We start from the raw sequence: 25,302 nt of genomic DNA on the forward strand, positions 1-25,302 counted from the left end.
TCCTTACAAACACATTTCCTCATTTCCTTAAAATGTTCAGTGTAGCACCAACAAAACTTTCGGTATCACTAAGAACATAAGAACATAAGAGAAGCCACGTTGGATCAGGCCAACGGCCCATCCAGTCCAACACTCTGTGTCACACAGTGGCAAAAAAAATTATATATACACACACACTGTGGCTAATAGCCACTGATGGACCTGTGCTCCATATTTTTATCTAAACCCCTCTTGAAGGTGGCTATACTTGTGGCTACCACCACCTCTTGTGGCAGTGAATTCCACATGTTAATCACCCTTTGGGTGAAGAAGTACTTCCTTTTATCCGTTTTAACCTGTCTGCTCAGCAATTTCATTGAATGCCCACAAGTTCTTGTATTGTGAGAAAGGGAGAAAAGTACTTCTTTCTCTACTTTCTCCATCCCATGCATTATCTTGTAAACCTCTATCATGTCACCCCGCAGTCGACGTTTCTCCAAGCTAAAGAGTCCTAAGCGTTTCAACCTTTCTTCATAGGGAAAGTGCTCCAGCCCTTTAATCATTCTAGTTGCCCTTCTCTGGACTTTCTCCAATGCTATAATATCCTTTTTGAGGTGCGGCGACCAGAACTGCACACAGTACTCCAAATGAGACCGCACCATCGATTTATACAGGGGCATTATGATACTGGCTGATTTGTTTTCATTTCCCTTCCTAATAATTCCCAGCATGGCGTTGGCCTTTTTTATTGCAAACGCACACTGTCTTGACATTTTCAGTGAGTTATCTACCACGACCCCAAGATCTCTCTCTTGGTCAGTCTCTGCCAGTTCACACCCCATCAACTTGTATTTGTAGCTGGGATTCTTGGCCCCAATGTGCATTACTTTGCACTTGGCCACATTGAACCGCATCTGCCACGTTGACGCCCACTCACCCAGCCTCAACAGATCCCTTTGGAGTTCCTCACAATCCTCTCTGGTTCTCACCACCCTGAACAATTTAGTGTCATCCGCAAACTTGGCCACTTCACTGCTCACTCCCAACTCTAAATCATTTATGAACAAGTTAAAGAGCATGGGACCCAGTACCGAGCCCTGCGGCACCCCACTGCTTACCGTCCTCCACTGCAAAGACTGCCCATTTATACTCACTCTCTGCTTCCTATTACTCAGCCAGTTTTTGATCCACAAGAGGACCTGTGCTTTTACTCCATGACTCTCAAGCTTTCTAAGGAGCCTTTGATGAGGAACTTTATCAAAAGCTTTCTGGAAGTCAAGGTAAACAACATCTATCGGGTCTCCTTTGTCCACATGTTTGTTCACCCCCTCAAAGAAATGTAACAGGTTAGCGAGGCAAGATCTTCCCTTGCAGAACCCATGCTGAGTCTTCCTCAATAACCCGTGTTCATCAATGTGCCTACTCATTCTGTCCTTGATAATGGTTTCTACCAACTTTCCTGGTATTGAAGTCAGACTTACTGGCCTGTAATTTCCCGGATCTCCTCTGGAACCCTTTTGAAAGATGGGGGTGACATTTGCTACCTTCCAGTCCTCAGGAACGGAGGCAGATTTCAATGAAAGATTACAGATTTTTGTTAGAAGATCCACAAGTTCAACTTTGAGTTCTTTCAGAACTCTCGGATGTATGCCATCCGGACCCGGTGACTTATTAGTTTTTAATTTGTCTATCAGTTGTAGGATCTCCTCTTTTGTCACCTCAATCTGACGCAAGTCTTTCAACACCCCTTCCAAAATTAGTGGTTCTGGGGCGGGCAAAAAGTTCTCATCTTCCACAGTGAAGACGGAGGCAAAAAATTCATTTAGCTTCTCAGCCATTTTCCTATCCTCCTTCAGTAATCCTTTTACCCCATGGTCATCCAAGGGCCCCACTGCCTCCCTGGCTGGTTTCCTACTTCTAATATATTTGAAGAAATTTTTATTGTTGGTCTTTATGTTTTTTGCAATATGCTCCTCATAGTCCCTTTTTGCGTGCCTGATCACATCTTGCATTTGATTTGCCACAGCCTGTGTTCCCTTTTTCTAATCTCACTTGGACTGGTTTTCCACCGCTTAAAGGAGTCCTTCTTAACTTTTACAGCTTCCATTACTTTGTTTGTTAACCATGCAGGCCTTTTCTTATGCCTGTTTGTGCCTTTCCTAACTTGTGGTATGTATTTTATCTGAGCTTCTAGGATTATAGTTTTAAATAGTGTCCAAGCTTCCCCAAGGGTTTTGACCGCATGTACCTTTCCTTTCAGTTTCCTCCTCACATGCCTCCTCATCTCAGTGTATTTACCCCTTTTAAAGTTAAACGTGGTTGTGGCGGTCTTTTTGGGCAACTCCCTATTTATACAAACGGTGAAATCAATAACATTATGGTCACTGCTCCCAAGCGGCGCAATCACTTTTACATCTCTCACCAAGTCTTGGGCATTACTTAGGACCAAATCCAGGATCGCCCCACCCCTGGTAGGTTCTGAGACCATCTGCTCCATAGCACTACTGTTTAATAACTGTGTACATGAGAAGCCACATGACACATAAAACAGCATGCCACATAGGAGACTGCCACTCCTAGATTATAATAATGCTAACAATGTGCATGGGGACTGGAGAGGGGTTTGTTGGTTTTTTTGCTAAATTTAGGGAAACACTCTACCAACCATCCAATTTCTTTTTTTTAATGTTCCCTTAGAGAAAAAACAAGATTATTTACAAATATATCAAAGCGAAAATCAGAGTGAAAACTGTTGTAGTTTAGCAGCCTTTTTCAGAATAGGGGCCATCTCTCTCTTCTATGTAATAGGCTTAATGTAGATTGAAGGCTAACACAAGTCTTCCCGGTTCTGTTTTTCTTAAGTTTCATTGATTCCCTCAACTTTTGCCCACTGGCTGTTTTACTGATCTTCAATTAAACTATGAACTATACCTGAAAACTTGTCCATATCTTTAAAAGGTAAGGCATATACAAGTTGCTCTTCATTCTGTTTTAACAAACTGGCTCCAGGGATATGCTGTCTGACCAACGATGTTGTACCTTCTGTGTTACAGTACCTGTCTATGTGCATACTACAAGAAAACAGATATACAGATGCAAGGTATAATTATTATTGCTTAAGGATAGCTCCCATTATCATTTTAGAAAGAAGACAAAAATACCACAAACCAATTTAGAGTGAAGATGTATATCTAAACCCAACTAAAAGAAAAAAATATATATATTTATTCTATAATCTAAACCCTTAATAGAAAATATTTCAGATTTTGACCACAAATAGAGCATTCAACTTTGCTGGATTATGGACCACACATTACACATGAAATGGGCCTGTAAACTGCTAAATGATACCTTAAACGGTAGCCAATTCCCCATTTTGTTTTAAGGAAGAAAGAGGAGCCAACACATTTCAGCATTCCTTGAGAAATCACAGCTTTCCGATCTAGAAACAAGAACAGAAGGTATTCTTAATCACAGTTGTCTGTACAGAAACAACCAAGATTTTTATTTATTTACTTTGGATTATTATCCCACCCTCTCTGCAAGTGGATTCAGGGTGGCTAACAATCATTAAAAAAAACAAAAACAATATCAGATTACAATTTTAAAATGATAAAACTTAAACAATTAAAACAACATAATTGGTGCTGCACAGAAAAATTTTGATGCAAGCAGATCACAGCTTTCACTCTTCGGCATTCTAACATATTGATATCATAATTTTTTCTGTTTTTCTGATGGTGGTCTTCTGATGGTCCTAGTTCCTCATAACTGGTATTGCTCAGCAGCATGGAGGTGGCAGCTCTCTCCCATTTAAATATTGTAAGCCAGTCAGAAAAGTTCAGTTTTACAGGCTCTGTGGAATTGGGAGAGATCCCTCAGGGTCCTTATGACCTCTGGGAGGGCATTCCACATCATTGGTGCTGCCACTGAAAAGACCCTGGCCCGTGTAGAGCTCAGTCTGGCCTCCCTTGGTCCAGGGATGGATAGCAGAATTTGTGCTCCCGAATGCAGTGCTCTCTGGGGAACATATGGGGAAAAGTGGTCCCATAGATAGACAGGCCTTCAACCATATAGGGCTTTAAAGGTCAATACCAGTACTTTGAAACGTTCTTGGAACACAATAGGCAGCCCATGCAGCTCTCTCAGCACTGGTTATATGTGCTCCCACTGGGGGACCCCCATTAGCAACGGTGCTGCAGCGTTCTGCACTAGCTGCAGTTTCCAAGTCAGAATCAAGGGCAGCCCCATGTAGACGGCATTACAGAAGTTTGTTCTCAAGGTGACTGTAGCATGGATCACCATTGCTAAATTGCAGTGCTCCAAAAAATGGACCAACTGCCATACCTTCTGCAGATGAAAAAAGGTGTACTTGGCCTCCATGGTTAGAGAGGACTCCAGGAGCACTGCAAGGCTCTTGACCTTCGGGGCCAGTATTAGTGGCACCCAGTCAAAAGCCAGCAAAGGGATCACCCTTCCCGGACCACCGTGGCTCAGATAGAGAACCTCTGTCTTTGTTAGGTTCAGCTTCAATTGACTCAGTCTGAGCCAAGATGCCACGGTTTGTAGTGCTTGTCCGGGGTGCAGCCGAATCGGCCACCCACCAATAGATAGAGCTGGGTGTCATCTGCATATTGATGGCACCCAGTCCATACCTTCTGACAATCTAGTTGAGGGGGTGCATGTAGATGTTAAATAAGCTGGGTTGAATAATAAGCTGTTCTGCATAATTTGACACACAGTACAGTAATGGATTTTACCAGCTATAATGTCTGCTTCATCCATGAAATGGGTACTGAAGACAATCACTCGATTTGCTTTTTTTCTTTTCAAAAGGTTCCAAACTGTATGTCGTGAGCATGGATCCATGCCAGCAGTTGGTTCATCTAAGAGTAATACCTAAACATGGAACAGGAAAAGGTATAGAAAAATACAAATCTTCATTTTTAAAATAATGAACATTTCTTGCCAAAGAAATTATAAGATCACATTAAATGAGTGCTCTTTTTTCCAATTTGCTTCCCAGCCCAATGGAAGGTACAGTTTTTGGCCTATAACAGGGGCAGCCAAACTTCCTTAACATAACAACCACACAAAATAAACATCAGATGTTTGTGAGCCACAAAATGTGAACAAATATCACACACACATCTTTATTACTTTGAACAGAATATGCACATGTACGCTGCACTTTGCACATATTACTTTGCACAGAAGATAAAATACAGTACAACATGATCATGCTAGGAGACTTCTTTAAAAACAAAAGCTGGAAATAACAGTCCCCATAAGACCAGCACAGGGAAAGGTCAGGGAATTATTTTTTGGCACTAGTGGGAGAAGAAAACACACATGTGCCATACAAATCACTGACCATCATTTGTATCATTATGCATCTCTCTTTGCCTTGGCACTAAGGTTAATACATACAGCTTATACATGAGCTATGAAACTAAGGGGGAACCCTGCACTGCTCTCTTTAATTCTGTCCCTGCTTCCAGCGACTCCCTCGGCTCTTGTCTTCTCTTTCCCTGCTCTAGGTCTCTGGGCAACCTCTGTGGTGGAGGAGAAGAGCTTGCAAGCCTGCTTATATCCCCCTCCTTCCCCGCTTCACACATGGCAGAAATAATTGCCTACCCATGGTTCAGCACTCAGAGGCTGACAGAGGTCCCTATGCTAAGCATGCTTACATGAGAGTAAGCCTGTATTAAATTCCTCGAGCCACACACTATGTGTGAAAGAGCCGCATGTGGCCTCCAAGCCACAGACTGGCCACCCCTGGCCTATAAAGTAAGTCTTAAATGGCCTTAGCCCCAAGTACCTCCTCTTATATTGTCTGATCTGAGATGTGACAGTCACACGAAGAGCCTTCCTTAGGGGAACTATTTTAGATGGCATCCAATAGTGAGCCCTTTCTGCTATGATAACCCATTTCTGGAACACCCTACCTCAGGAGTTTTCCATCCATACCTCTAAAGGCCTTCTGGATGGGTTTAAAGAACTGACTTTTCTGGACGGTCTTTGATTTAGGTTAAGGAGATTTTACAGATATTTATATTTTATGGTGGCTTTCTTGAGAACGTAGCTTCAATCCTGGATATTTTGCAGTTGTTTTATTGTTCTCCTGACCTTATGCTATTTATGTTGTTTAGTTTTTATCATATGTTAGCAAATCACCAGGGAGAAACTGATTTTGGTTGAACAGTGGTCAATATGTTTTCTTTTTTAAAAATGTATAATATAGATTGAGACAATGCTAGGCATTTTAAACATGTTCATCATGTCTTGGTAGTCTCTTGAAGTCCAGTAGTGTCAGTGATTTCTGCCTACTTTGAATATACCCCTAATGTCCATATTATTTTGTAGAAAGAAATAGAAAGAGAGACTAAAAAGGACTCTACATACATAAAGTTCTGTCATTAGGAACAGAAATTTGGAAACAGAAGCACTTACTTTGATGAATGCAGATAGTTCACTGCACCTCCCCTTCCTTTATAGTGGGATGAAGTAATTTACCTGGACAATTCAGAAATGACAGGGAAGACTCCCCCTGCACATACACCCTGTTATATTGGTCAGGTTCGGGGCTAGCTGAGCATCCCATTTCACAACTAACCTCGGAGGCATCCCCCTTGTCTATAGTACTATACCAGGAGTATCAAATTCATTTGTTATGAGGGCTGGATCTGACATAAATGAGACCTTGTCGGGCTGGGTCATGTCGGGCCAGGTCATGTGTGTTCTTATTAGGTAGCAGAGATATAAACTTTTTAAAGGACACAAACACAATTAAAGTTTTTTTTTTAAAAAAAACACCTTAAAATAAAACATGCTTAAAACATTAGCACTTGTTGGTCTTTAAGGTACTTTCTTTGTATTTCTCCCAAGTAGCCTTCCCAACCCTCCCGCTCTGGCGGGGGATGCCAGGTTTTCCACCCTCTACCCCCGCTCCCCCAAAAAACAGAAGTGGGGGGAGGGGGGAAACGGCGGGCACCCCATCCCAGAGCGGGCGACGCTGCTGCGCTGCTGCCGCCCCCTCCCTCCCCGCAGCTGCTCCTCCGAGATGGGCCCAGGCTGAGCCCATCTCGGAGGAGCAGCCAAAGCAGAGAAGGGGAGGGTGGAGGCGGGCCAGGAGCATGGCGAGCCGCGAATCCGGGCCCCTCTAGGACCCGGACTCGCGGCTCGCCACGCTCCTGGCCCGCCTCCACCCCCCCCCCATTCCAACCCAGAGGCTGAGCGGAGCGTGCGACGCTGCCACGCCGGGCCCCCCCCCCGGCAGCTGCTCCTCCGAGATGGGCCCAGCCTGAGCCCATCTCGGAGGAGCAGCCAAACCAGAGAAGGGGAGGGTGGAGGCAGGCCAGGAGCATGGCGAGCTGCGAATCCGGGCCCCTCTAGGACCCGGACTCGCGGCTCGCCATGCTCCTGGCCCGCCTCCACCCCCCCCATTCCAACCCAGAGGCTGAGCGGAGCGCGCGACGCTGCCGCGCCGGGCCCCCCCCCGGCAGCTACTCCTCCGAGATGGGCCCAGCCTGAGCCCATCTCAGAGGAGCAGCCAAACCAGAGAAGGGGAGGCTGGAGGCAGGCCAGGAGCATGGCGAACCGTGAATCTGGGCCCCTCTAGGACCCGGACTCGCGGCTCGCCACGCTCCTGGCCCGCCTCCCCCCTCCCCCCATTCCAATGCAGAGGCGGAGCGCGCGCCGCCGCCGCGATGCCCCCCCCCCGCAGCTGCTCCTCCGAGATGGACCCAGCCTGAGCCCATCTCGGAGGAGCAGCCACGGCAGCGCAGCGACGCTCCCCGGCGCCGTTTCCCCCCTCCCCCTAGCTCCACCCCAGTGTCTCCTGGCTCCACCCCCAAAGTCTCCTGGCTCCACCCCCAAAGTCCCCAGATATTTTAAAAATGGGACTTGGCAACCCTACTCCCAAGGGATCCAGGAAACTGGGCAAAGGAAGATCTGGCTCTTTCCCTCCCTCCCCAGGGGACCAGGAGGTAGGGGAACCTCAACCAATGGAGAAAACAGAGGTTTTGCTCTGTAGCTCCTGTGCGACAGAGCAAGTCTTGCAAAGCAAGCTGAGATGCAGAAGGAAGCACAAGAGAGGGAGAGGGAAGCAGACAAGAGTCAGTTGCTTGGGGGTCTGATAGGAGCCCTCCTGGGGTCTGATTCAGCCCCTGTGTCACATGTTTGACACCCCTGTGCTATACTGCTCAGTTTAGGACTGGCAATACAGCACAGGGATGTGGGTTTAACCCTTTATTCCCAGCTGTACTACTTCCCACCATTCTCCCTTCCCAACAATGCCATCTCTGCATAATTGCTTTGAAAGAGAATGGAGGACGAACTCCCTGCACCACCATTACCAATTTCTCAGCAGATCCAAATGTATATATAAAATAGTATCTTGAAGCCATAATTAGAAAATGGTACTCCTCATAAAAATAGGAACACCCAGGTAAATATAGTTTTGATCTGGACTTCTCAGATAAATGAGAGCTTGGTTACTGAACTATGATAAAGAATGTCAGATGAGATGTAGATCAAGATCTTATTTATCAAGATGACATGATAAATAAGAATAATAATTATGAAAGGTAACAATTTCTGTAAATTTTAAAACATAAGAAATGGAGATAATAGTATGTTATGTGCAAGTATTACTTTTGTCCTACTGATATTTATTTACCTTGGGATCTCCAAGAACTGCAAGTCCAATTGACAGCTTTCTTTTCTGTCCTCCACTAAGTTTTTTAACTTGATTATCTTTAATGGGCTGCATATCCAAGTCCAATAACACTTTCTGCACCTTATGGAATAAAGCAAAACATATTCAACAGTAATTAAAATGAGAACTAATTGCATACAGTTTTATTTATTTGGATTTTCATCATGCTAAGGCTCAAACTGGCTTACAAAAATCATGCATCTTGTGTCAACAGGACAGAAAATGGCCATTAATCATGAATCAGAAACCAACTATACTTTAATTACCAACACCTACTTTTAAAAAAAGAAGTCTGAGGATTCAATTTCAGAGCTTTTAAAAGATTATATATGCACTCTCATCCCATTTTTGGAAGTTTTTTCAAACCTCTACGGCAGGTAAAATCTAGAAAAAGAAACCGGGAAAACAGGTTCTTATGGAACCTCTGCTGGAAATTTCCTCTGCTGGAAATAATTCTTTATTTTTAAACGTAAGTTATCACTAGAAATGCTGCAGCTCCTATTGCCCTTTCCAACTGCTTAGATTATGAACAAATTGCATTGAATTATATCTGTGTATCACCCAGTTTACTCACCTCTTGTATCACATTATCTGGAGGTATACCTTTAATTGAAGCAACTATTGATAAATTCTCTTCTACTGTTAATACATCAAAATATATATCTGATTGCTGGCACACTCCTGTTATTTTTCTTACATCTAGCATTTCATCTATTTCAGAAACTCTGTATCCATAGATTGAGGCAAATCCTAGTGCATTAAAAAAAATTAAGAAACGATTACCACAAATCACTGTTGCAGCTTCCAACCGAAAATTGCCACCTTGGTTTAGTAAGAAATAGACTATATTTGGAAGCACCTCAACATGCAGATTTCCTGCAATGTGTGCACAAGATGCTGCTGTGGAGAAGTGAGGCAATTCTTCAACACTTCAGGCAACAGGCAGGGTTTGGCTGTATTCTACTGAAGCACAAGAACATCAGGGAGTTTAGAGTGCTTGCTGCAGCACTCATATTTTGCTGGTCCAGGGCATCTGCCTGATTTTTCTGGCTATTAAGGATTAAAATTAGGTGAAAGAAAACTGCCAGATTTGGGGGCAAGATAAAGATGCCCCAAAGAAGCAATCTAGACACATTTTATGGTGTGACAATATTTACCATCAGAAGGTGGGCACAATCCACAAAGAACATTCATTAGTGTTGTTTTCCCTGTTCCGCTATGTCCAAGTAATGCTGTGATCTGACCTTCATAAATATCAAAGGATAAACCTAATAACAGAATGAAGCATTTGGGGTGGGGAAGGATAAAATAACAGTGTTAGAAATACTGCAGTGATTTTTGCTACTGAATATTATGCAGATATAGCTAGGAAAAAATTCATTCACATTTACCCTTAAGAAGTAATCACTTAATATAAGGTGCAATGTTTAAGCAAAATACCTGTATAAATTAATTGCATAAAACTGCTGAAAATCTATACCTTCTTACCTTTCAGTGCCTCTACAGTTTCATCCTTTTTAACAAAAGATTTCTGAACACCATTGATTCTGAAAGAAGATAAAGTAAATTTATTAGTGAACACAAAATTCCAGTAGAATTTCCTTAGCAAGGTACAAAATACATCTTTGCTTTAAATAAAGAGCTGATCTGCATGTTCAAGCAAAATACAACTACCCTGGGAATTTATTTATTCATTTATAGCCCATATTTTTCACTGAGTTCCACAGAGGATTACAAAACATAAAAAACAATAATTCAATCAGACATTATAAGACATATAGCATACACGATACAGCCAGGAATGAACAACTGCCTGTTAGCTAACTTCCTGTTCCCCAGTGGTGATCAGGCAGCCAATTAAATGACAGGTTGTCATCAGGCAGCCAATTAACTGACAGGTTGTTCACACCCAATTTCTATGTACTCACAGGAACATACTACGTGTATAGGGTTGCCAGCTCTGGGTTGGGAAATACCTGGAGATTTTTTGGGTGGAGCCTGAAGAGGGTGAAGTTTGGGGAAGGGAGGGATTTCAGTGGGGTATAACACAACAGAATTCACCTGAACTGATCTCTGTTGCCTGGAGATCAGATGTAATAATAGCAGGAGATCCACAGCCATCACCTAGAGATTGGCAGCCCTATATGTGCTGTCCCCAGAGACTGACTCCCAGCTGTTGAGGAACCTGCTGGAGGCTGGCTTCTGATCTCTTGCTGGAGAAATTTTGATTTGTACCCATCAAAGATTTGGAAAAGAGATCAGTAGTTGACCATTCTGAAAATTTTGCTGCCCTCAGATATGCTGAGATGCAGTAAATTTAGGAGTGACTGGCCTAGCCAATTTCTCTTCTCTTCTCCTTCTCCTCAAGTTGTTGGCTTGGCATGCACAGAAAAGGAAACAATCAAGCTCTTTTCCTCTTTCCTTTTTGCATAAGTTTGCCAGGTCCCCTATTTACACCAGCAGGTGGATGGTGGACAGGAGTAAGCTATTTTGTTTTACTACTCTCAGTCAAAAGGGAGGTGCCTATGGAGAGGAGCAACCCAGTGATAGCAATCCAGTCTGCAGTCCTCCAATTTACCCATCAGAATGTCATGGGGAACCCTGTTAAAAGTTTTGCTGAAATCCTGGTAAATAATGTCAACAGAATTCCCATGATCCAGTAAGCTAGTCACTTGATCAAAGAAGGAAATGAGGTGGGTCTGGCAGGATATTTGCTCTTGTCCAGTCTTGTGGCACATCTCCTATCTTACAAGCAGTAGGTCTTGAAGATGATGGACAATACAGGCTCGCTAGAACATTCTTTGGGTACTCACGGGTGCACACCATCTGGCATGGGGGGTTTGTACACATCTAGTGCAGGTAGGGGCCTCTCAACCTCTCAGTCCATGTCAACTAGCAGCCTGGATGCCACACCTTGCCTACTACCATCTCTAGATAAGCTTGTTCCCTTCTTTAGGGAAAAAACCCAAGGCAAAACAGGCATCGAGCCTTTTTGTTTTCTCTCTGTGCTCTGTCAGAGTTTCTACATTTTCACCCAACAGTGGACCTGTTCACTTTTGGTTCTCACATATCTGAAGAAGCTTTTCTTGTTGGAGTGAGTCTCCCTGGCCAGCCTGTCTCTGAGCTCGGTTCTGGACCAAGTAGGTATATAGCCTTTAGTTCTATGTTCATTCACATTGGCTTCTTGGATCCTCTACCATGTTTCTGTCTTGCTGGAATCATGATGGCTTGAGCTTGCATGAACTCTTGTTTTTAGGGGACCCTACCCTTCACTTGCTTTTTTTCCCTTTCAGTGTTCTTACGCACAGAAGGACTCTCATTATGTCTCTGAGTTCATTACAGTCTGCCCCACTAAACTCTATAATATGCACATGTGGCTACAAATGTCCTTGCCCCCCCCCACAGCAAAAGGAATTTTAGGAGTACATGGTCACTTCCCCTAAGATCCCCACCAGTGTTACCCCATCTACTAACTCTTGCCTGGTAGTTAATATTAAATATGTCTGAGCCCCTCTTAGCTTCCTCTACCATTTGAGAAAGGAACCTGACAGCAGGGCAGGGCAGGAAGTTGTGTGACTCTGGATTCTTAGAAGAGTTTGTCTCCCAGCGTAATACATATTGACTGACCAGAATAATACGTTGTCAGACAAAATGATCTCAATAACACAACCAAATGGCAAGCTCTGACAGAACCAATCAACAGGGTGACCCCGATGCCCTACCTATACCGCTTAACAAATAATGGATATAGGAGAACGTTTACTCTTATGAGGTGGGACGTTCTCCCTTCAGCAGTGGTGGAGGGGAGATACAAAAAGATACCATTCCAAGAACGATTATGTCCCTGCTGCAATGATGGTATTGAATTTTTAGTCCATGCCATATTTAACTGTGAGGCTTATAATGATCATCGAGAAGTGCTTTCATTTTCCACGGCCATACCTTTTACCAGTAGCCAAAAATTGCAACTCCTTAAGCATCTTCTTAGCAATAAGAACCCTGAGGTTACATACAAATTAGCAAAATTTGGCTGGCTTGCCACAAGAATAAGGAAAACTCTGATAATTCTCTCAGGAAATGGCTAAACACCTTTACCAATCTGTTTGCTGTAACTGCCATGTTCTGTTATATTTCTAGTTTTACGACAGTATTTTATGCCTTTTTATGTATGATTTTATGGTCAATCAATTTTAATTTTCTATGATTTTACTGTTTTAAATGCTGGCTTAGGTTGTGAATAAGAGCCCTGTGGCGCAGAGTGTTAAAGCTGCAGTACTGTAGTCCTAAGCTCTGCTCACGACCTGAGTTCGATCCCTGGCGGAAGCTCGGTTTTCAGGTAGCCGGCTCGAGGTTGACTCAGCCTTCCATCCTTCTGAGGTCGGTAAAATGAGTACCCAGCTTGCTGGGGGGAAAGTGTAGATGACTGGGGAAGGCAATGGCAAACCACCCCGTAAAAAGTCTGCCGTGAAAACATTGTGAAAGCGTTACCCCAGAGTTGGAAATGACTGGTGCTTGCACAGGGGACCTTTCCTTTCCTAGGTTGTGAATAAACAAGTTATTTATTTAGGGAAGAAACAAAGAGGTCTAGACAGGATTTTTAGTTTATCCTTGGTTTTAACACTAATTTTACATCTTCTGTGTCTTAAAGTTTGTATTCGTATTTTATGTATATTTTAGGTGGTATCATATTTTAGTATTGCATAATAATTATTGTATAATTATATCACCTTTTATTGGTTATGAATTGGACTTTTATGAATTGTTTGCTGGTCTATGACCATTATAAATAAAACTCAACTCATATAGACTGACCAACATATTTTCCATAGCGACCTCCAGGGCTTTTTTTTTTTGTAGAAAAAGCCTAGCAGGAACTCATTTGCATATTGGGCCACACACCCCTGATGTCACCATTGTTTTGCATAGGGGCTTTTTGTACAAGCCCAGATAAACTAATTTAAATATTAGGTCACACATCCTAACACCAAATCAGCCGGAACTGCGTTCCTGTGAGTTCTTGCTTAAAAAAAGCCCTGGTAACCTCTCATGAAACGTGTTGAGGGACATGTTGCAGCATTAATGGAAGTACATAATATATTACAACACCATTATAAGAGGTCTGTACTTCAGTTTTATACATTCATACTCAGTTCTGTTTCACAGTAAAGTCTTTAGTGGGGCCTAGATGACATATTTCTAAATCACAATATTCATTACAGTTTCAGTCAAGCACTTGTCATTAAGTAAAATCTAGCTAAACAGCACCCCCATGTGGGTTGGACAGTACATAACTTCCTTTTGAACAGAAGTTACAAACATTAGTCCAAAGCAAAATTCAAAAATAAAGAACCTTATAGTAGAATTAACCAAAATAACACAAGATAGAGTAAGTTTTCCAGCTCCCAAAAAGATTTCATCAGGCTGGATTTTAAAAGATGGGGAAGACATTTCAGCCTATAAGCATCCCACAGGAAACGTTGAGCAGGTATTTAGCATGGTACCTTGAAAGACTTTTTGTCTTTTGAGACACGAGAACATCGTTTTCTCTTTCAGCCACTATCCAACAGAGGTTCCTGTACAAAGTGGCTTTCTTATTTTTTTTTTCCTTTTGCTGTCAAGTCACAGCTGACTTATGGAAACCCAATGGGGTTTTCAAGGCAAGAGACATTCAGAGGTGGTTTGCCATTGTGTGCCTCTGTGTAGCAGCCAACTTGCTCCGTAGTCTCCCATCCAAATATTAACCAGAGCTGACCTTGTTCAGCTTTTAAGATCTGATGAGACTGGGCTAGCCTGGACTATCCATGTCAGGGCTGTTTTCTCTTAGCATCAGATAAATGCTTTGTATATTCAACAGTTACATGCTATGCACCCCCCTTACATGCAAGACATTTTGGACAGACTCTTCTGTGCCCTCTTCTTATGTGTTCACCTATTGATGTCCTAATGCTGGCTGGCTATAGGGAACTCAGCTTCATGTGGGGACTCCCTGAAGTCTCTCTACTCCAGAGCTACCGATACTCATGTCCCTGACCTCTTTGGGAGCTGCAGGTAGCTCCCTTCTGGTGCTCCATATGTGAGTGGAGGCCATGAGAAATCCATGGGCAGCTGCCACATCAGCAGGCAGTGGGTAGGGTGTACCTATGAGGGATCTCAAAAGCACACTGGTTCTTGACAGGTGGGCATTGCTGGGGTTGCTAGGTAATCTGGTGCACTATGTGGTCTGGACAGTGCAGTCATTTGTCACTTATTTTCCTTCTGTGAAATAATGCTGACTAGTTGTGCTGTGCTAGGTGGTACCCTACCAGTGTAGGTGTACCACAGCTAGCAGGTTCATAGGATAGGGCTTTTTAACAGTTAACTGGGAAAACTGGAAAAATGTCAACAGGTATTGAAGGTATAACAGCAGAAATCATACCTGATAGCTTCTTTCCCATGAAATTCTGAAGATACAGGTTCAGTAATTTCACTGAAATTTAAGGTCCCAGTGATGCTAGCCTCATACAATTCCTTATAATTTTTTGTTCGTTTTAACCAAAATGAAGGCTTCAGGAAGAAGAGGGAGCTTCGGCGCAATCCATATTCTCCTAAGCAACACAAGAAGAAACCTTTATAAACCTTAAATACAGGCTGGACTCAAGGTACACATATACTGATGGCATTACAAAGTTTTTAGAGCTTGCTGAACAAGCTTATAACTTTTATTGTGGGCACAGATCCCTATTACTGGGACTTTCTAGTTCTACAAAAACTGTTAAAAGCATGTGCTTTTAATATTTAGCAAGAACTAGTGTGATTAATTACTTTGCTCATATTGACCTAGGGATATACAGATGCTTAATTGCTTTTTCTGAATCCAGCAGGAATATACATTAAAAACCCTCTACAGAAAGATTTTGAACAGCAGTCTGAAATAATTTGTTCACATATTTAGAAAACTTATTTACATTTTCTTATAATTGTAATAGACTGTGAGTAAAAGTACTTTGTTGTAAGACTTCGCACATGCAGTGTCCTGTTTAAACTGGCTGGCCACCCATGCAAAACAGTTACAGATAAGGATGGGTACAAACCTGAACACTGAACCAAAGTCCAGCCCAAACTTTGCCCATTTTGGGGCTTGTACGCCAAGGTCCAAAGAAGGCACCTTCCCTGGACAACCTTCCCCCAAGGTTTTTGGGTGGGCCTGGGATTGTGTTCAGCATGACACATGCCTGCCAGTTCTGGGTAGTATTGGGCCTGTCCCTGGCATGCCCACGTTTTCCACAAGTGACACAAGCACATCACCAACATGCTTGTGTCACTTCCAGAAAATGCGGGCATGCTGGAGGTGAGGCCCAACACTACCCAGAACTGGCAACACATTGCTTCTGCGGAACACGGGCATGCTGGGGGTGGGGCCTGAGACCACCTGAAATGGTTCTGTTCGGGCAGGGTTTTGGGCTCAGACGGTTCAGCCCAAAGTTGCCTGGCTCGTGAACTCCAGACTGAACCAAAATTTTCTGTCTGTGCCTATCCCTAGTTATAGATATTTAGATTAGAGATGTAAAATTTCCAGAAATGTTGAGGCTGTGAGAAACAGATTCCAATTCTTTTTCTTTTCAGATAAAAGCAGAAATTTGGGGGGAAACCAAAAAAATGTACAGCACTTTATCTTCTCTAACAAACTTTTTCTACTACTTTAGCCACCAGAAAAGCACAATAGAAAACAACTTCTATAGTAAACAAAAGAATGAGAATGTTAGAAATAGTCTCATACCGTCAAAATTTGACTAATGATATATTTGGATATTGAATTAAAGTGTGTAACACTGAACCTATCAACAGCGTATCATTAGCATACATATAATAGCATATTGATTAAATGTAACCAATTTTGTCCACAAACAATAAAAGCACATTTGAAAACATTTTGGATGTAATGGTGTAGACTCTTTTACATTAAAAAAAAATTCATACTACATATCTTGAATGAATAAAATCTTTCTAAAAATATTTTATACATTTCATAACAGAACATATTTGAAAGTTGTTTTCAGTGCTCCCTTTTCCATTGGAAAATCTCTCCCCCCCCCCCATCCCATCTTCACATCTTTAGGTTAGAGAGGGGATATCAAACTTTTTTGACCCTACAGGCACCTTAGGAATTTTGAGAGCAAGAATCACTCTAAAATGCCTGCCACAGGATATGGAGCCAAACCCAAAACAGTAACAGAAGAAGAAAGGAAAGGACAAAGGGGGAGGAGAAAGGGAAATAAAAAGAAAGGAAGAAAAACATGAGAAGGAAATGGAACCAACACTGAGTAATGAAAGTGCAGGTGTTTTCCTGATTCTCCAGTGGCTGCTATTGCAGGGCTTTTTATTAGCTAGCCTTATTTGAATGAAAGAGGAAAACTCTTTCATTCAAATAAGGGTAACTAATAAAAAGCCCTGCCTTACAGTGGTCCCATCTACTTTCGGAAAAGTTCAGCAGATACCAGACAAAGTACTAGTGAACACCATAGTGTCTATAGTGTCATGTCGAAGAACCTCAGTTTAGACACTCATCTCTCTCTCGGCTTGGCTTCGCGAACGAAGATTTAAGAAGGGTGCAATAGTCCACGTCTGCTGCAGGCTCGCTGGTGGCTGACAAGACCAATGTGGGACAGGCAGGTCCGGCCACAGCGGCTGCAGGGAAAAGTCTGATTTAGGGTTGGTCCTGTAGCAGTGCGATTCTTCCTCAATCTCCTTTTGTCCTCAAGACCAGCTATGCGTGCATTCTCAAAGGAAGAGACAGCCTGGTGGATGGTGTGCCTCCATGCTTTGCGATCTGAGGCTAGGTCAGACCACTGGTGATGGTTGATGTGACAGGTGCTAAGGGATTTCTTCAAGGAGTCCTTGTACCTCTTCTTTGGTACTTATCACTATGGCATCACTCATCTCTCTCTCTCTCGGCTTGGCTTCGCGAACGAAGATTTAAGAAGGGTGCAATAGTCCACGTTTGCTGCAGGCTCGCTGGTGGCTGACAAGACCAATGCGGGACAGGCAGGTCCGGCCACAGTGGCTGCAGGGAAAAGTCTGATTTGGGGTTGGTGCTGTAGCAGTGCGATTCTTCCTCAATCTCCTTTTGTCCTCAAGACCAGCTATGCGTGCGCTAGAATTCTGCATGGAGCACCAGCTCACCATCACCAACACTATCTTCCAGCAGAAGAACAGTCTGAAGACAACCTGGATGCACCCACGGTCCAAGCATTGGCACCTTATCGACTACATTCTGGTGCGCCAGAGAGACCTTCGAGATGTCTTACACACCCGAGTAATGCCCAGCGCAGAATGTCATACGGATCATCGTCTTGTACGCTGCAATCTCCGTCTTCACTTTAAACCCACACCCAGGAGAGGAGGTATCCCTCGGAGGAAGTTTCAGGTTGGCAGCCTCCAGTCAGCCGAAGTTAAAGCTGCCTTCCAGGCAAAACTCCAGTCAAGAATTGAGGACCTCAGTTGCCCCACAGACCCTTCTCCAGAAGCACTCTGGGAACACCTAAAAACTACCGTCCTGCAGATCTCTGAAGAAGTCCTCGGGTTCTCCACAAGGAAGAACAAGGACTGGTTTGATGAGAACAATCAAGAGATCCAAGAATTACTGGCAAAAAAGAGATCTGCCTACCAAGCACATCTTGCTCAGCCCTCCTGTCCTGGGAAAAAAGCAACCTTTCGCGCTGCATGTAGCAACCTCCAGCGCAAGCTTCGAGACATTCAGAACGAGTGGTGGACCAAGCTTGCAGAGAGAACCCAGCTGTGTGCAGACACTGGTGATTTAAGAGGGTTCTACGAAGCCCTGAAGGCAGTATATGGTCCATCTTATCAGGCTCAGAGTCCCTTGCATCACTCATCACTATGGCAGTATTTGTCCAGGCTACAGACCTCTAATGTGTTAAGCACACATAGCCATTTTGTACAAGTTTAAGCAAGATGCTAGGTTTGTGCAAAGTTGCATACATAAGTACTTCTTGCTGGCCAGTACCATGTTTAAATTAGGCCTCAGAAATACGCATAGATGGAGAGATACAATGGCTAAACTGCAATTTCTAGCTATGTAATTTCTGCCATATGATCCATCATCTCATCTCTCAATGTAGAACACAAAAGTATTTTTTTCCCCATTTCATATGCCATATGTCTTCCAATGAGTGCTGCGGCTTTTAATAGTTCCCAGACATTATCCCATGTAGGCAACTACCAGGTCAGATCTGCTTAGCTTCATAAGTAGAACTATATAATATGCCATCAGACAATACTTGGGAATATGGTATGGGTATACATATTTGCATCTGTCCAGATGCACACATTCATTTCTGGTGCAATTCTAGTTATGCATAATGCTTTCCCTTCTCTCTGCAACGAGTATCACCAGATTAAAGGCTGAAGACTGCAATTTAAAGCGTCAGTATGCATTCGCATGCTCTTTTATGAAGAGTGCATGCTGAACATAATTGGAAAGCAGTTGCGCAAGTTGCTAAACCCTAGAGTAACCTCCAGCACTATGCTATACACTTTATACTGAGTTTGGGCCGTAAAACCTAACGATCACTAGACATTAGTATTTTTCTCTTATTCAAACGTGTGTACCTGGAATCACCTGATCCAGATAAACTGCTACGAGTAGGTAAAGCATACTGTCCAGGGCCAACAGCAACAGAGCAATAACCAGTGGATAAGGACCATAAGTTAAATTTGAGAAGACAGCCCCTTCTTCGTAATCTTCTAAGTGCATAACCTGCAAACAAACACAAAACCTGAAGATACTACAGTAGAGCATCACTATACTACATTTAGAATTAAGTAAAAATAAGATAACTCTGCATAAATATTACAAGTCACAGACTCTCAGAGATAGTACTATTACTTACAGTGCAAACATCTGCTACAGAAGCTGCTCACTGAAACCAGTAGCTGTTGCCTTAAGCAGGCTACACAATGGGCGTTTTCGCACTCACCTTAATCAGCAGCGAAGCCCCTCTTCACCGCGCAGGATCTGCGCGGATTTCGCACTAATTGCCGCAGAGCACCCGGAAGAGCCAGAAAGTCCTGGCGCTTTTGCGGCGCAAACGGAAACTGGTTTTTGGTGGTTTCCGTTTGCGCTGCAAAAGCGCCGGGACTTTCCGGCTCTTCCGGGTGCTCCGCGGCAATTAGTGCGAAATCCGCGCAGATCCTGCGCGGTGAAGAGGGGCATCGCTGCTGATTAAGGTGAGTGCGAAAATGCTCAATGACTGTGCTCAACAAATTGTGGATGAAATTAATTTGCACAACGTATCTGTTCTAATATTTTATGTCTGCAAAAGTTAGAATATTTGTTTTAAAATGGAAACTACACTCATCAATAACCAAGTAGCAAACACAGAATATTTAACAGCAGGCGACTGAAATTATTTTATTCTGAATCATAGCATTTATGGTTCGAAACAGTGAATCTACTGTTCCTATAAGACTACATACAGCCGTATGAAGTAAATGAAATACTTTACTAACCTGTGCAATACCAACTAAAAATGTGCATTGACATAGAGGGCTAAGTAACCACACAAAAGACTTTGGAAAATCCTCCAAAATGACAGTGGTCAGTCCCATAAAACCAAATGCCAAGGTTGTCAGAAATTCAACTGTACCAATGTGCTTTGATTTTTTGAAAAGAGGAGTCAACATGAATGCAAAGAAAACCTAAACAGAAATTTAAAAATAATTATTGCTAAAGAACACATTGGTTTGCTTAATACTTGCTATAGGCAATATCCTCTACAAATTATTATTCAAGGTCGGAAATAATCTAAATGGTCAAAAAGGTCAAGACACAACTTTATCGTTGGAGGTTTTTTTTCACTTTATAAAACGAGCCTGATTCTACAGTGTGACGAGTAGGGGCAACATGTGCAGAAAGCGGAAAACAAGGCAATAGAGCAACCAGATTATCAATGCCTATATGCTACAAGCTGCTGCCCAGCCTTAATATAGAGCAGGGATAGCCAAACGTGCTTGAGGTAAGAGCCACATAGAATAAATGCCAGATGTCTGAGAGCCACAAAACATGGACATCAGATGTTTGAGAGCCACAAGATGGAAGGGAGGGAGGGAGGGAAAGAAAGCAACTTTAACCTTAAATACATTCTCCAAGCCGCTGACTAGCTTGGCTTGGAGAAGAGATTTAAAGAGATGCCTTCTCCAAGCCGGCAGATGGGGTGGTAGGGATTTTGAGAGCCAATAACAAATGTGAAAGACTTATATGTGGCTCCTGAGCTGTAGTTTGGCCACTCCTGATATAGAGCTTTGCAGACAACTGCTAGAAATCAGAAGACATCTCAGAATGTCAAACAAACATGATACCTGAAGATACTACAATGCATCACTATACTACTTTTAGAATTAAGTAAAAATAAGGCACCTCTACATAAATATAGGTATATTTCAAGTCACAGTTTCTTGGAGACAGTACAGTACACTTACTGTGCAAACATCTGCTACAGCTGCTTATTGCAACCAGTACCTGTTGCCTTAAGCAGACTACACAATGATTATGTTCAATGCCGTGGAATGGGGAAGTGGGGATGTTGCATTTTCATGGGCAGAAATCCTTAGATCTATGGAAAATTTGGGGAGGGAGGGTCCAGGTCACTGGATATAATCTAGGTACATTAAAATTAATGCAGCTGAACTGCAGCCTTAGTGGCCCTTTTAAGGTTTTCAGGTTGAAAAGAACACTATATTATTACATATTACAGTTAATCTTAGGGGTTGCCAGGTTCGACTCAGGAAATATCTGGGGACTTTGGGGGTGGAGCCAGGAGCAAGGTTGTGACAAGCACGACTGAACTCCAAAACATGTTCTGGCCATCACATTTAAAGGGATCATGCTCCTTTTAACTGTCTTCCCTTCATTGGAAATAATGCAGAATGGGGGCACCTTTTTTGGGAGCTCATAGAATTGGACCACCTGGATCAATCTTTTTGAAACTGGGGTGGGGGGTGGGGTTGATGAGAGGTACCAGATGCGATGCTGAAAATTTGCTGCCTCTATCTCAGAAACAGCTCCCCCCCCCGAGCCCCAGATACCCACAGATCAATTCTCCATTATACCCTATGGGGACTAACCTTCATAGGGTATAAAGGAGTGCACAGCAAACATTCAACTCCCCCCCCCCCACAGCTTTCTGATAACCCTGAAGCAGGGGGAGGGCCTCCAAACCAGGGGAATCCCCGGCCCCCAACTGGGGATTGGCAACTTTAGTTAATTTAATTACGTTTATCCTACTACTCAGTGAAGTCTGAAACTCTTCTCTGGCCTAAGGCGCCTTCCTGCAACAAAAGGCTCTTCCTCTGTCAGAAGAGACACTTCCATTTCAGGAAGAAGAATTGCAGATTTATACCCCGTCATTCTCTCTGAATCAGAGACTCAGAGTGGCTTACAATCTCCTTTATCTTCCTCCCCCACAACAGACACCCTGTGAAGTGGGTGGGGCTGAGAGGGCTTTCACAGCAGCTGCTCTTTCAAGGACAACCTCTGCCAGAGCTATGGCTGACCCAAGGCCATTCCATCAGGTGCAGGTGGAGGAGTGGGGAATCAAACCTGGTTATCCCAGATAAGAGTCCACACACTTAACCACTACACCAAACTGGCTCAAGAAGGCTCCTTGTATTAAAAGAATGCTTCAAACATTGCTGAGCAGAGTGGTACGATGAAACATAATACTGATTGGGAAAAGGGCTATGTAGTTAATAGTGTATTCAAATACATTCAACATCAGATGAGAAAATACCTGCTGAAACATGTAAGCGGCTGTAATTATTTGGGAATTACTATTTATTAGGTTAAGGTGTTCTTTTCCCCCTCAGTGTTCCCTCTTTTTTTCCTGACTGAGCAGAGCAGTTCACATCCTGAGCAGAATGTAACTGCTGTAATCTTAAAATGGGCAATGGGCAGTGCATGACCCTGTGCAGCTCCAGACTGCTGCTGAGTGGGGCTTCCTGGGTTAATGAGTGGCCACTCACACGCACAGGTTAGAAGAAACACTAGTGCTAGCTATCATTCAGAGCAAAGTAAAATAAAGCATAGAGAAACTGTTGTTCAAAGTATGTTAATAGCAAGAAGAACTGTTAAAACACAATGCCCTCAATATATAAATGAGCACACAGACATACATGCACACACTTACGGAGGATATTCCATAGAGGAAAAAAAGAAGAAATATCACAAAGCTGCTACTTTTGGGAAAGAGTGAAGAAAATGTTGCAATGATCGACATGAGAAGGGACATGACAAATATCAGACTGGTGTACAGTAGGACCCAAGAAAGCCTAGAAAAAGAAAAACAGAATGAAGGTTCAAGAAATCAAAGTTATCTGCATAATTTTAGACAGACTACTTAGCTGTAACTAATGTCTTTGAGTGTTATCTGTGCACTCCCACGCCTGGGTTGAGTCTGCACAGAGCAAGTTCAGAACTTGTAACCCTACAAGACCCTCTGAAATTTCTCTAAGTGAACGCCTCCCCATTCTCTACCTTCTGACCCAGAACACAGGCACCAGCAGTAGAAGGGGAGGGTTGAGTTGTTTAACTGCACAGATGACCACTTGAAGAATTGTAAGTAAAGGTAAACAACTTGTTTGTCTTCTTTGCGTTTTTTGTACAGTCCAACAAGTATGTAATTGTTACGCTGACACAGCAGTTACTGAGTGCTGGAGGCATCATTAAAAGAGGCTCTGTAGAACAATACGGCTAAACACAGCATCGGAATGAAACTTCATACTAGATGTATTATGCTCAACAAACACAGAAGAAGCCCACATAAAATTCTTGCACAATTCATATTGGGGTATTCCTCAAAAGAAGGCTGAAGAAACCATAACACTTTCACTAGACAGCAGTAGGAATGGCACAACAAAGTGGCACCAACCATAGAATTCCCTCCCCAGGGAGATTAGTGTGTGCCCCCCCCCCCACACACACACAGGTGAAATCTTTTCTGTTTTGTCTGGAATTCCTTTCTTGATACTCCTCATTTAATTGCTGGTTTTACATATATGTACTGTTTTAAAAGATGATTTGTATTGTCTTTTAAACTGTTTGCTCTGTTACAGTCCAAATTGAGTGGAAAGGCAAGAAGCAATTGCTTTAAATAAATAAACAGCTTGGGTTTCAAGATTACAGTGGAAGCTTCCCAAGGAAACTGTGTAAAAGCAGTCTCACTTACAAAGAGTTCTTTGCACTACTTTCCTTTTGTGAGGATTTAGTCCACATGGTTTTTTAAATTTAATTTTTCAGATTTTTTTGCAAATCTTGGGAGTGACCCAAGTTTGCTGAAAAAGCTGTTTATCCTCCATGTGACCCTGATCAGTGGATTTAACTATCCACAGACGGGGGTCACAATATTATAAATAATGCTCTGTCGTCATCCTACAGAGAAGATCTAGATCCATCAGCTGAATAGTTAAATTCTGTTGATGAAGAAATTTCAGAAGCATTAGTGTGCTTTACAGTGCTCATACTATTTCTACCAGAAATTGTGAAATTGTGGCGATGTGTATGGGGATAATGGAAAGTGGAGTAAAAGAGGCATATGCAACAGGCATCATAGACAAAGGTAGTGCTATCAGTGGAACAGCAGAAGACACAGAAAATTTGCACAGGAGTTATTGACTGCACTGGAGCCTGAAATAAGACAGTAGAAACAAGCAAAATAAGCTTAGATTGTCCCAGCAGATTCTTCTGTCTGCCCCTTCCATCAGGATGGCTCATTTTATGCCAACAATAAATCTTTTGCCCCTTTTTTGGTCTCTCAAAGTTGTCTGAATATTTGACATGTCTGAAGCACTGAAGAATAGAACACAGTGTACCAAGGTCAGCAGTCAATAATTGCAAGATTGGAGAGGCCAGAGCACCAATATTGGACAATGTAGGGGGCTCCTCACTTTAAACTGGGGAAAGCTTTATGACTTTCTAGCAATGACCTCAGCTATCTACTAGATTGGAGTGTTTCAGGGAGCAAAGGGGAGTCAAATCACTCCTTCTGTGTTTTCTGCAAGCACACCTTTGCAGGCGGTACTTGCTTGATGGATATGGCAATTCCACCAAATGGATCCTATAATTGCAGCAACCTGTAACTTCAGTCCTGTAACCTTTTGTAGTTGGAAGAGGCAACAGTGGAGAACATGGACAAATCACCATTCGATGGACACATGCTTGGATACAGACCACCCATTTCACAAATTGCCAAAAACGTCTACAAAAATAAATTATGTTTATATGCCCCTAAATCCTTTTTCTTCATGAAGTCCTTCAACAAACTTTCAAAAACTGTACACTCAAAATCCCCTTTCATAAATTTCTCCTTTTGAATTTTCCATTTGTAACATGTGGAAGGCTTCACCTTTACAAAGACTGGCAGCTTACAGACATAAATTCCTTTTCAGTTTAGACGAAAGTCAGTCCATTCAGCCTTTGAAGCCAGCAGGTGCAACATGCCTTACCTAATCAAAAAGCACTATAAAAATACTGTGACAGCTAATCCACACCCACTATTTCACCCTTCCAGTGAAATTCATTATCAGTATATGGATAGCAAACAGCCAGGAGCAAA

The 25,302-nt window shown here is 42.8% G+C and overlaps 1 protein-coding gene across 2 annotated transcripts in view; it reads right to left on the reverse strand.

Annotated features, from left to right (window-relative positions):
• ABCA5 (ATP binding cassette subfamily A member 5) overlaps window positions 1-25,302 on the reverse strand; it is a 125,043-nt gene that overhangs the window by 78,017 nt on the left and 21,724 nt on the right. For both annotated transcript variants that reach the window (XM_060252221.1, XM_060252222.1), the window contains exons 6-16: window positions 22,879-23,020; window positions 20,204-20,392; window positions 19,304-19,451; window positions 15,114-15,282; window positions 10,187-10,245; window positions 9,856-9,966; window positions 9,273-9,448; window positions 8,660-8,779; window positions 4,740-4,878; window positions 3,331-3,421; window positions 2,911-3,050 (exon numbers count right to left, since the gene is read on the reverse strand). In XM_060252221.1, coding sequence (XP_060108204.1) covers window positions 2,911-3,050; window positions 3,331-3,421; window positions 4,740-4,878; window positions 8,660-8,779; window positions 9,273-9,448; window positions 9,856-9,966; window positions 10,187-10,245; window positions 15,114-15,282; window positions 19,304-19,451; window positions 20,204-20,392; window positions 22,879-23,020 — 1,484 coding nt within the window. The remainder of the gene's footprint in view (window positions 1-2,910; window positions 3,051-3,330; window positions 3,422-4,739; window positions 4,879-8,659; window positions 8,780-9,272; window positions 9,449-9,855; window positions 9,967-10,186; window positions 10,246-15,113; window positions 15,283-19,303; window positions 19,452-20,203; window positions 20,393-22,878; window positions 23,021-25,302) is intronic.

This window comes from Heteronotia binoei, chromosome 13, assembly GCF_032191835.1.
Source record: "Heteronotia binoei isolate CCM8104 ecotype False Entrance Well chromosome 13, APGP_CSIRO_Hbin_v1, whole genome shotgun sequence".
NCBI lineage: Eukaryota > Metazoa > Chordata > Lepidosauria > Squamata > Gekkonidae > Heteronotia > Heteronotia binoei.